Genomic DNA, 14,113 nt, shown 5'->3' with positions numbered 1-14,113 from the left:
TCAGCGAAATATAATGTCTGAAACAGACTAGTATATAAAAACCACGAAATTTTAACCCCACAAAAATAAATGATTCTACAGTATACTTGTGCAAAGCATTTCAACAAAATACCTCAGGTACAAGATTTTTTCGAATTTCTAACAGCCGATTCCTCTGACCGTCACATATATCTATATACTCTTGTTAAAATTCTACCTACAAACTTTGAGGACAAATCCAGTACACATTTGAAATTTTCCGTCTCATTTTCACAATAGCTTATCTCTATTTCCAATCGTAACCAAATACCTGGACTTTTAAACATACATTTATCATACCTCCGTAATCATTGATATATATATAAAGATACAATATTATCTGATCCTTATATCACATTAAAAAATCAATTAAATTCAGGTATAAAACTCTTCCATACAGATTACAATCTCGTGTTGTGTATTCGTGACTAACTGACTATTTATACTGATGAACAGCGACAGTAATAACAATAGTATGCATTAGTCCTATCCAAAGTCAATAGTTTTGTACGTCAATAGTTTTTACAACTTTTCATTTGACTTTGTACATTGCATGTACTGAAAAATTATGCGTACTGTCTGTATTTATTACCTTACATGGTTCATACAAGGGCTGACACAATCCCAGAAGTACTACTATTGTTGTGTATAAAGATTATTTTTCCAGGACTTCAATAAACTAAGGCTACATTCGCGTATCCGGTTGAAACAGTTGAACCGGTTGAACTTGTAAAGAAAACGACAGGTACAGATTTGGAACGAGGCTGACCTCAGGAAAATTTGGTACGTGTAGATTGAGGGGTCCAGACGTACCTGACCAAAACTAAAATGCTGACTATTGCCAATTTGCGTTATTTCTTTCTTAAACAATGTCAAGTCACATGTAATTTTTAAGATACGTTATGTAATTTATTGGACGCATGAGAGAAGGGCATAATATTCTTGAAACGTTGTTTTTTATTCTCCGAAACTGTGGATTTTTAGCTCTGCTTATAGAACGGTCCAAGTGTGTTCGTTTATCGTGGAAAATTTCTGCGCCACACGTACCGTTTCAACCGGGATACGCGAATGTAGCCTAACCACATTATATATCAATGTTTTTAGTATAATTAGAAATCATATTATATTTATAATTTAAAACAAATGTTACTTTTATCAAAACGTATTTTGTTTACATATGATAACATTGATGTCAAATTTTCTTTTGCTTTGATTATACATTTTCATTTCTTCTGCAAGTTTCTCTATAAGCATTACCAGCAGAAATTGTGTTCATAGAGCATACGAACAGTGTTATTTTGAAGCTTCTCCTCCAGTCTTGAAAAGCATGAGACAACCATAGGAGGCAAACATTTTTGTGAGGTTAGGCTGTTTCAGGAATCTTGTCTGCACTGACAACACAGACACCTCAATATAGAAAATATAAGGGAATGCCGTTTAATCCTTATATACACATTTTCTGAGATGTCAAAACTTTGCTATCAATGACTCTATATATGCAGGGGGAACTAGCCATAATTATTTCAAAATAAACTTGGCTTTTTCCAAAGCATTGAGATAAAAAAAATCAAAGAGTATTTTCTAAAATTCAAGGAGTATACTCCAACTATTTTAACTTTTCGGTCTTCTAGAAGTTTCCAGGACCATGACCTGGATCTGAGTGAAATTCCATGTGAGTTCTCAATGATCTTAGAAAATCTTGTAAATACCTAAATAATTATATTTAAAGTCCTGGTCACAACAAATAAATCAAACTATTCTACTACAAGTTATCTGGGCTCTCCATGCAATAGGCATTATATTTTTATATTCGTGACATAACTATGTATTTATACATTTACTTCAATTTTCACAACGTGCTACTGCTATCATCAAAAATGTTGAAAAAGACTTCACAGAGTTGCTGCAGAATTCTACAAATTCAACATTGATCACCCTCTGGGGAGTCCGGCAATCTTGTGTCGTTATATAAGCTTGGAAGAGTTATCTCCCTTGATAATAAAATTTCATTTTAGAAATTATTCTCATGCCGTGTTGATTCTGTTTTGCCAATCGGAACAGTTCAAGATTCCGCTTAAAACATGTTGTATCAGCCTAATTGATTCAGAGAAAATCAATATATATATAAGATATTTTTTCGTTACAAATACTCTGGGAGCAAAATACAAATATCAAAGGATTTTACATGATCATAAAACAAACTTACAATATACATAATACACCTAGACTGTATTTCTTCAGAAACTTTATAAACTAATAAAGTTGCAATTTAGACTGAACATATTATTAATATACAAACATGTCAGGAAATTAGTTACCATTATCAATCATTCCCAACTTTGAGAATTGATACATCATCCATTTTATTTTTATTTTTATAAAAAATAACAATGACATACCAATAGTAGTGATCTTTCCAACTGCTTGTTATCTGTTTTTTGTTTTTGTGTGCTCCACCTACTTCAAACTAGTGATCCACATCTACTTTAGGGCTCGTCTCCAACCATACCATCCCCATTTGCCACCCAATGCCACCCTGCTCTACCACCCTATGCCCCCTTACATGTGCCACCCAATGCCACCCTGTTTCACCATCCCATGCCACCTCAAATGTGCCACCCAATGTCACTGTTTCGCCTACCTATGCCACCCTCATATTTGCCATCGAATGCCACCCCAGTCACCACCACCCTATGCCACCCTTACATTTACCATTCAATGCCACCCAAAGCCAGCCTGTATCACCACCCTATGCCACACTAAAGAGACGCAGACTCTACACGTCACCTCTGGTGAATTACACATACAGTATCAAACCAGTAAGGTTCACTGTTAGTTATGATATCTCCAACAAATAGAAACCGACAAAATGATTCTCCTAAACCATTCTTGGTCATGTTTAATTTTAACTTGACTGTCTCCATGAAATCAGTTTGACTCGATTGTTTCACTTCAACTCCAGTTCAGTCAAGATTTTAAAGTGTTCCAACTCCTGGAGGCATATTTTGAAATAAACTTTTCATATTTGCGGACAATAACCAGTGGTTGCACACACACAATTATCAGAATTTTTACTTGGGTCTAATTATATTTCAAACTTAAGTTCACACAATATTAACTACACAGTAATCTTAAAAAGTTGATAATAAAATTTCATTTGAGAAATTATTCTCATGCTGTGTTGATTCTGTTTTGCCAATCAGAACAATTCAAGATTCCGCTTAAAACATGTTGTATCAGCCTTATTGATTCAGAGAAAATCAATATATATATATAAGATATTTTTTCGTTATAAAAACTCTGGGAGCAAAATACAAATATCCTAGGATTTTACATGATCATAAAACAAACTTACAATATACATAATACACCTAGACTGTATTTCTTCAGAAACTTTATAAACTAATAAAGTTGCAATTTAGACTGAACATATTATTAATATACAAACATGTCAGGAAATTAGTTACCATTATCAATCATTCCCAACTTTGAGAATTGATACATCATCCATTTTATTTTTATTTTTATATAAAATAACAATGACATACCAATAGTAGTGATCTTTATCTCATTTTCTTCTTTTTTTGTGAAATACAGAAGTTGTATTATCCAATCACATCCATTTACTGTGTTGATATTATGTGCTTCACCTACTTCAAACTAGTGATCCACATTTACTTTAAGGCTCGTCTCCAACCATGCAACCCCATGTGCCACCCAATGCCACCCTGTTTCACCACCCTATGCCACCCTCATATTTGCCATTGATTGCCACCCCAGTCAACACCACCCTATGCCACCCTTACATTTACCATTCAATGCCACCCAAAGCCAGCCTGTATCACCACCCTACGCCACACTTAGCACACTAAAGAGACGCAGACTCTGCACATGTCACCTCTGGTGAATTACACATACAGTATCAAACCAGTTAGGTTCACTGTTAGTTATGATATTTCCAACAAATAGAAACCGACAAAATGATTCTCCTAAACCATTCTTGGTCATGTTTGATTTTAACTTGACTGTCTCCATGAAATCAGTTTGATTGATTGTTTCACTTCAACTCCAGTTCAGTCAAGATTTTATAGTGTTCCAACTCCTGGAGGCATATTTTGAAATAAACTTTTCATATTTGCGGACAATAACTAGTGGTTGCACACACACAATTATCAGAATTTTTACTTGGGTCTAATTTTATTTCAAACTTAAGTTCACACAATATTAACTACACAATAATCTTAAAAAGTTTGCAGTCAAGGTCACTTATCTAACATAGTAATTGTTGATGTGTTATGAATACTTGTCTGTATTCCTGTTCAGACCTGTAGGATTACAACTATGAAACAAATGCATTTCAATACCTATATTTATATTTTGCACTGATGATTGCCATGGTCCAGCTGTTAACATCACAATTATATAACCTTGGATACTATTGATGCTACCTTTAACTCACTTACCCCTGAAGACACATTTTAATTCTTCCAATTCAAAGGTTGGAATAGTTCATTATTAAATTTCAGGGATGAATGAGTTAAAATCACTGTTTTATTCCTTACACATACATACACATACACTTATTTGAAAACAAATGCTGCATTTTGATCAACTGATTTAATCTTCTATGGGATTAAAATATCTTTTTAAATGGTTAATATAAATACTGAACAGTGAACATGAAGGGCAAATGGAAAGGATTAGATCAAGCACCTCAAAGGAATTCATCACTTTCAGTAGACATTCTTATCGATTTTATGAATGTCAAACTGAAGTAGTTCAATGCTGAAAATTTCATGTGAGTTATCTCCCTTGGACCACACAGAGCACAACATGAAAATTTCCTGTGAGTTATCTCCCTTGGACCACACAGAGCACAACATGAAAATTTCCTGTAAGTTATCTCCATTGGACAACACAGAGCACAACATCTTCTGCAGCTTTGCATTCTGATTATCATCCATGTCCAAAAAGTGTTGAGGAATGTTTAAATTCATCTTCTAAGTTTCAGGCAAATACCTAGTGGTATACAGAAGACTTCTTAATGTTAAGTAAAGCAAAATATAAATGAAAGAAGGGAAGCAACTCCTGAATCCAGGTTTCCTTATGAAAGCAAAAAAATACCTTAATATTGCTTCTGTTATTTATATGTTTTTTAGTATTGAAGTTTTATTGCTACCTGGCTTATCATGTAACCCTATGACAATATAATATAACCATTACATAATGTATACTCTACAAAGTCACCAGGGATAAGAGCTGAATTAATTGACATCCATTTACACCTAGACAAGACAGTTTCATACTGACAGGGCCCTCAGATAGAAACTCTTTTCATTCACTATCATCAACAATAAACAGACTTATACAGTACTAGGTGTAATTTACTATTGCTGTTTGTTATGCCTATATCAGGGTCAAAGGAATTTGTATGGTTTGGCCCTTTTTCGGCCCCAAAATCCATCAAAATTAAAAATCTGCGATAGAACTTTCAAACGAATGTTTCTTTAATTTTGAATACTTCCCCAGTCCTATTATGTTAACATTTATTTGTGTTTTCAATTTTGACTGCCATGGTAACCAGATCATATTTGCATAAATTATTGAAATTCGATTTTTCAGTCAATTTTGACAGGTTTTCACCAAGTTTTTCTCTTAGCTACCATAGAGCGCACTCTTGAACAAACTTTATATTTCTCCTAAAGATGTATTACAGGTGCCTACACATTATCCTTTGACATTAAAATTTGTTCAAGCATGCGCTCTATAGTTTACAGGAGAAAAACTATGCAAAATATCACAATATTGACTGAATATTCAAATTTTTCTAATTTATGCAAATTTGAACTTATTACCATGGCAACAATAATTAGAAATATAAATAAATATTTTCATAATAGTATTTGGGAAGTATTCGAAATTAAAGAAACAGTCATTTCAAAGTTCATTTAATGGTTTTGAATTTTGAAGCATTTGGGGGCCAAAACAGGCCCAAACCATATACATAGTCCTTTCAGCCTCTGACAAATTGAAAATAGTGTTAAATATTTCTCAATTTTCTTTGAAATATATGATATAAAATGTTGTTTTTAGTTTTTTGGAACTTATGTTTAGATGGCAATGTAGCATTTAAAATGAAAATCTTTCATAAATAAGGGGTTAATGTCTTAGTAAAAAAATATATTAATTAACACTTTTTGAATAATTCTGAAAGTTCTTGATTAAGACTTCTGACACAGTTTCCTCCCTTTCCAAAGCCAAAGTTATCTCCCTAACGGACCACACAGAGCACAAAATATTGTGCAGTTTTGCTTTGATCCAGGATGTCAACAGATACACACATGAGCTTAACATCCATAAATCCAAGGTAGTATATTTTTCTAAAACCACAGGTCCCGTTTCTACTGAAGTGTAAACAAATCCTGAAATTTGATGATCATGATGACAAGCTAAGCTGCAGCCTACAGATTTGAGATGTTCTTACCTGGGCGACAGCTGCCATTGAGGTAGACTTATTTGTTCTGTAACATTAAGTTACCACTACTGACTAGTATGTATTTACCTGCCAAATTTAGAATGAACACATCCGTTTGTACCGTCTATATGTTTGGGGAAATAAGATCCTGTCGTAGATTCAAAAGACATGGCATCTAGATAGTTAGAGGTGAGAGAGCCAGTCATTTCGTTTTTCTCTGAAAAGAAAAGAAAAATAATTTCGTAAAGGAATAAAAAAAATTACAATCTTATTTTAGAAATCCTTTTCTATATAGTGGGTAACATAAAAATTAATACCTAAAATGGGCAGTATCTTTAACATAAAAGACACCCATATATATATAATATAATAATAATAATAATATAATCATCTTTATTTAACGTCATGTACAATTGTCACAACAAACATAAGCTCTGTAGAGCTTTTATTACGACGCCGCTAAGGGAACAAATGGTGTTTTCGTGGTAGGGGAAAACCCACGGGGGGAAAACCACCGTGCCATCGGAGGGATAACAACTAACCCTATCAGACATCACTCTCTTTTTTCCACCACCGCTGGGGATCGAACCGAAATTCATGGGAGAGAGTGGTCTGAAGCTCAAGCCTGATAGCACACAGTAGTACATTGACTGTGCGCGTTAACAATCACGTCTACCGGTCAGTACCATTTAGAAGTAGAAGAAGTACCGAGGCACCTGGTGACTCGGTAGCCATGATCGTTAACGCGCACAATATGTACATTTAAATTGACAATTTGTTGCACCATTATCGACGTTACAATATAATGTCATTCAAGAGACAGTAGGAAAGTGAGATGGGGACACTGGGAGAGGAAACGGATCATTCTTTATTCATCACCGCCTGAAGATGCTTCCAAACAAATATGGCAGATATCCATCACATTGTTTCAGAAGAAAATCACTTAATACAGCTAAAATACCACCTTTTTGCCCGTCCTGTCAGTGGTTTGAGCCCTTCCCTTGTAAATGTATTATATCCTACTGAAAATGCTTCTTACTAAATATTGTTAATATCCATCACATTATAGTTCTAGAAGAGCAGTTTCTTAGAGAATTATATCAATCGAAAACATTATCAATAATGATAATTTGAATGTATACAGTATTTTATATAAAATCATATGAACATCCAAGTGGCTAAAACCGGAGATGCTGAATATAAACAAAATTAATTCTGATGCAATTTTTTTTTTTCAAGTCCACACAATTTATTAAGTTTGAAAGACCCAGCACTCTGTGTTGTATCTCTAATGAAGAAAAGTTCACATTTGTGTGACAGTTTCCTGACTTTGGAATTGCTAGCCCATTTTCTATAGCAAACAGTTATGTGTACAAATGAATACATTTATGTTACACATTCTGCCGGTCAGGATATTTGTTACAGATATATGTTCTACTTTCTGTAAAAATACTAAAATGCCCTAAAAAGGCTCAAATATTAACCGTTTTTTCATGAATAAAAAAGAAATAACATGAAACTTAACAAAAAATCTCAAGTCTTGTAAGCAGCAAAAAGTGGTGGGACTCTACCTAGCTGAAATCCACTAAGTATTCGTTTTAATTTTAATCCAATTCAACTAATGAATAATGACACTATATATATATATACCTTATGTCATTGGTACATAATTAAATAACGTTAAAATCAAACTCTGGTGTTAATGAGCTTAATGACTGAATGGTTACAACAAATTAGTTGTAGCAATGAAGGGTAAACAATGTTAAAATTAAACTCCCATATGTCCATGAGCTAGCTCGATGACAGCATATTGATAACAAATTATAGTTGCAGTAAATACCATCACACAGAAAATGTAAATGGAGGGGAGGTAACTCTTTCAGGCTTTGTGTCAAATTTCATATTGTAAATCAGGGTCAAATAGAGGAAATAGAGAATACGTTTAAACCGCTGATAAATGACATCTGATTAGTGTGAAAACTATCTTGAATAGCCTCTTAAATAGAACCTAGCAGTTAAATAAAATTCCTAATTTTGTGAACACTGAGTATTTCCCAAGTTTTTCCACTAATTTTGGATACATTTCTGATAAAACAACTAAGATGTCTGAGCAAAATAACTTTTTAAGGTTTTGATATTCTTTATTTTTACAAATTTTTGTAGTCATTTTTCTGCAAATGTTTTCTATTACATAAACAAATGTAGGAATATACATGTAGAATTTAAAATGTATTTCATTAATGAATTATACTGACCTCACTTGTTTTCACATGAAAAAATAATTTGATGGAAAAAACGTAGAATTTAAAATTGCCTTTGTTTACAGTTGATTAAACTTACCATTATTTTGAATGTTGTCTTCATCACAGTCATAGAACTCATCATCGTCCGTGTCGTAATAGCGTGCTGGAGATTTACGTCCTGTGAATGTGAGGGACTGTTCCAGTTCATGGTGTTCCGTAGCCAGGGCATGCAGCGCCTCCTGGAGGACGCGCGACTTCTCCATCTCCTCCTTCAGCTGGAGGTTACGCACCTGTCAACAGCAATGTTTAACTTATTATAATGACCCCCTACGTAACACTGTAATAAAAAGATACCTATATAACACCCTACCTATATAACACCTTACCTATATAACACCTTACCTATATCACACCTTACCTATATAACACCTTACCTACCTTCCCTATATAACACATTACCTTTATAACACCTTACCTATATAACACCCTACCCACCTATATAACACCTTACCTATCTAACGCCGTACCTATATAACACCTTACCTATATTACACCTTGCCTATATAACACCTAACCTATATAACACCTCACATACCTTACCTATATAACACATTACCTTTATAACACCTTACCTATATAACACCCTACCTATATCACACCTTACCTATATAACACCTTACCTACCTTACCTATATAACACATTACCTTTATAACACCTTACCTATATAACACCTTACCTATCTAACGCCGTACCTATATAACACCTTACCTATATCACACCTTACCTATATAACACCTTACCTATCTAACACCTTACCTATATAACATCTTACCTATATAACAAACTACCTATATAACACCTTACCTATATAACAACGTACCTATATAACACCTTACCTATATAACACCTTACCTATATACCATCTTACCTATATAGCAACCTACTTATATAACACCTTACCTATATAACACCTTTCCTATATAGCAACCTACCTATATAACACCTTTCCTATTTAACACCTTACCTATGTAACACCTTACCGATATAACAACCTACCTATATAACCCCTTACCTATATAACACCTTACCTATATACCTCCTTACCTATATAACACCTTGCCTATATAACACCTTACCTATATAACACCTTGCCTATATAACATCTTACCTATATAACACCTTACCTATATAACTCCTTACCTATATAACATCTTACCTATATAACATCTTACCTATACAACACCTTACCTATATAACACCTTACCTATATTACACCTTACCTATATAACACCTTACCTACCTTACCTATATAACACATTACCTTTATAACACCTTACCTATATAACACCTTGCCTATATAACACCTTACCTATATACCACCTTACCTATATAACCCCTTGCCTATATAACACCTTACCTATATAACACCTTACATATATACCACCTTACCTATATAACACCTTACCTATATAACACCTTGCCTATATAACACCTTACCTATATAACCCCTTACCTATATAACACCTTACCTATATAACGCCTTACCTATCTAACACCGTACCTATATAACTCCTTACCTATATAACACCCTACCTACCTATATAACACCTTACCTATCTAACACCGTACCTATATAACACCTTACCTATATAACACCCTACCTACCTATATAACACCTTGCCTATCTAACACCTTACCTATAATACACCTTACCTATATAACACCTTACCTATATTACACCTTACCTAAATAACACCTTACCTATATAACATCTTACCTATATAACATCTTACCTATATAACAACCTTCCTATATAGCACCTTACCTATATAACACCTTACCTATCTAACACCTTACCTATAATACACCTTACCTATATAACACCTTACCTATATTACACCTTACCTATATAACACCTTACCTATATTACACCTTACCTAAATAACACCTTACCTATATAACACCTTACCTAAATAACACCTTACCTATATAACACCTTACCTAAATAACACCTTACCTATATAACATCTTACCTATATAACACCTTACCTATATAACACCTTACCTATATAGCAACCTACCTATATAACACCTTACCTATTTAACACCTTACCTATGTAACACCTTACCTATATAACAACCTACCTATATAACACCTTACCTATATAACACCTTACCTATATAACATCTTACCTATATAACAACCTACCTATATAACACCTTACCTATATAACACCTTACCTATATAACACCTTACCTATATAACACCTTACCTATATAACAACCTACTTATATAACACCTTACCTATATAACACCTTTCCTATATAACACCTTACCTATATAACACCTTACCTATATAACATCTTACCTATATAACACCTTACCTATATAACACCTTACCTATATAACACCTTACCTAACCTATATAACACCTTACCTATATATAACACCTTACCTATATAACACCATATAACACCTTACCTATATAACACCTTACCTATATAACACCCTACACCCCACTATTGTTAATTACTGATGGTATCAGCCATGTCAAAACAGAGGTCGGGTGGTGAAGTAGAAAGCACACTCGCCTCTCACCAAGAAGACCAGAGTCTGGTTTCCAGATCAGGCGTGAAAATAAATGCGTTTGTCCCATTGGTTTTCTTCAGGCACTCTGGTTTCCTCCCACATTAAGACCCAACTGGGCAAACAAGAATGATAAATATAAGTTGATGAAACTTGATTCATGCTTGTTGTAAAAGGAATGGTTTATATTTTCTGTCAAATTGAAGGCAATATCAGATACTTAAAAGCATTATTGACAAAAATATGCTCTTTTGTCTTAAATTAGTAATGTCTGCAACAGCTAGGTTTTAAAAGGCTATTAAGGATAAAAACATTGCACAGGTAACCTTGACCTTTGAACTTTGAATAATAGTCCCCAACCAGTTGTTTGGGTAAATATCATATCCTTTAGTATCAAAGTTTTTCTTTCTACACAAACAATGTACGTATTAAACGTGTCGCAACATTTCGAGACCGACTGGTCCCTTTGTCATGCTGTAACTACTATTGAATACATTGTGTCCCTTCGTTTTTTAAGTGCAACTGATAAAAGCTACACATTTTAAGTTCTAAGTAACTTCTGTCTGACCTCTTAAATGACAAGGATAAGATATGTGTCCTCTGTGTTTCTTACCTACATGACGTATCAAGCTCATTAATGTAAACACACTTCTGGCCATCAGAAATTACTTCATTGCTTCTTTGGCTATTCGACCGCATATTCAAAACATTGATAGACTAACAGATATATTTAGTTTACTTGTATCATTGGATGTCCTTACAACTCAATCAACTACTGACCAACCCTTTAACTTCAAATCAATTAAGTCGCCAACAATGGCTAGCCCTTTAACTTTAGAACTGTCACCACCTTCATTGGCTAATACAGGTCTCCATCATCCGACCAGCCCCCTTTAACTTTAAACCAGTCACTACTCTAATTGCCAACAATGACTAGCCCCCTTTAATTTTCAAACCAATCACCTCCCTTATTGCCAACAATGACTAGGCCTTTTGACTTTCAAACCAGTCAACATCTTTTTTTGCCAACAACAACCACCCTCCTTTAATTCTCAAACCAATCATCACCTCTGATTGTCAGCAACGACTATCCCCTTTATCTTTCAAACCAATCACCACCCTCATTGCCAACAATGACCAGCTCTTTTAACTTTCAAACCAGTCACCACCCTCATTGCCAACAATGACCAACTTCCTTTAATTCTCAAACCTGTCACTACCCTCATTGCCAAAAATGACCAGCTCTTTTAACTTTCAAACCAGTCACCACCCTCATTGCCAACAATGACCAGCCCTTTTCACTTTCAAACCAATCCCACCCTTATTGCCAACAATGACCAACTTCCTTTAATTTTCAAACCTGTCACTACCCTCATTGCCAAAAATGACCAGCCCTTTTAACTTTCAAACTTGTCACCATCCTCATTGCCAACAATTGGTAGCCCCCTTCAAACTTTCAAACCAATTCATAATCCCTATTTATAATTGTCATATCATCTGACTAATTCCTTTGTCATCATAATTATTGCATTTGAAGTCCAACACCTGACCTTAAACGTTAAACCTGAGTCACCTTTGACCTTTATTGCCCTAGATTAACATAGACTATTGCAACTGTCACTCACATCCATTTTCACTCCATAGCTTGATTGATTATTTTATGGAGAATTCATTGTTAAGTGATTCGGCCTTATGGCGGACTATATTGATTTTCTTTTCTGTTTTCAACTGACAAAAGAGAAACATTGATTTTCTTTGATCAATGTAAGTGATAAGATTACAATTCTATGGAAGATTTCTGCCCTGCAAACAAGAGGCCTAACAGGCCTGTCGCGCTACTTGTTATTCAATAATGTCAGTAACTTTTTGGTTATGAAAATGTTGTTCAGTCTGGCATTAACACATTTGACCCCTGCGAACTAAAAATTGAATCAAGGTTATTTATATCAACAAAATTGGCAGCTCATCATTCCAGCATGCTATTGACCAGTTATTATGACCCTAAGCATTTTGGTTATTCAGAAAAAAAAGTTATTAAACTTTTAACATATTTGACCAAGGTACCTTGAAAGTAGGTCTAGGTCATTCATTTGAATGTGATTTGAATCCAATCCAGCATGCTACAGGCAATAGGTGTCCTGGTTAATAAGAAAATGTTTTGAAAATAGTTGGTGACGGAGGACTGACAGAAAGACACCACACCAATGGTATAAGCTTCTCACTCGCTATTCAGTTAGTTGAGCTTGTGTTTGTGAATGTGTATTTCTCCAAAACAGCTCTAGTTGATTATTATTCCACATATCCAATGAGGGAGAAAGAGCATGAAATGCTACTGAAACGGCTTTGCTCAATTTATCTTTCCTTATTTATCGATCAAAATAACTCCAAAAAGCATTCATTTGATTCAGACACACCTGTTAAGATTATTACACACACTCTGAAGTAACTAGGAGATAATTTGACCACAGGCTTTGAGTTTGTGTGAGTTTGGACCTGAATGAGGGAGTTTCGAGGGAGATTGGTAAATTTTGGTCAAAAAGGGGGAGGCTCCCTCCTAATGATGATTGACAGCCATGGTTCAGTTATGTGTCATGTGATAAACACAATAAATGTTTGTGACAGTGCCACCCCCATAATGTGTCTCAGGTCTCAATGATGATGTCATAGAAATCTCACCTATTATTCAAAGTTTTGTCAGGACCATGAATTAGTCTTAAGTTTAACTGCCTTAGAATTTTGTTATGTTAATCATGAAATCCAAGTTCAATAAACTCTTGGTAAGCATATTG

At 34.3% G+C, this 14,113-nt stretch overlaps 1 protein-coding gene across 1 annotated transcript in view; it reads right to left on the bottom strand.

Moving 5' to 3' along the window:
• The window catches only part of LOC110464907 (oxysterol-binding protein-related protein 1-like), a 126,459-nt gene that overhangs the window by 70,199 nt on the left and 42,147 nt on the right, over positions 1-14,113 (bottom strand). The window contains exons 14-15 of the mRNA XM_021520374.1: positions 8,834-9,026; positions 6,581-6,710 (exon numbers count right to left, since the gene is read on the bottom strand). Of these exons, the coding sequence (XP_021376049.1) occupies positions 6,581-6,710; positions 8,834-9,026 (323 nt within the window). The remainder of the gene's footprint in view (positions 1-6,580; positions 6,711-8,833; positions 9,027-14,113) is intronic.

This window comes from Mizuhopecten yessoensis, unplaced genomic scaffold, assembly GCF_002113885.1.
Source record: "Mizuhopecten yessoensis strain PY_sf001 unplaced genomic scaffold, ASM211388v2 scaffold11041, whole genome shotgun sequence".
Taxonomy (NCBI): domain Eukaryota; kingdom Metazoa; phylum Mollusca; class Bivalvia; order Pectinida; family Pectinidae; genus Mizuhopecten; species Mizuhopecten yessoensis.
The sequence above is the reverse complement of the archived record's forward strand: the minus strand, read 5'-3'. Positions and strand labels throughout refer to the sequence as shown.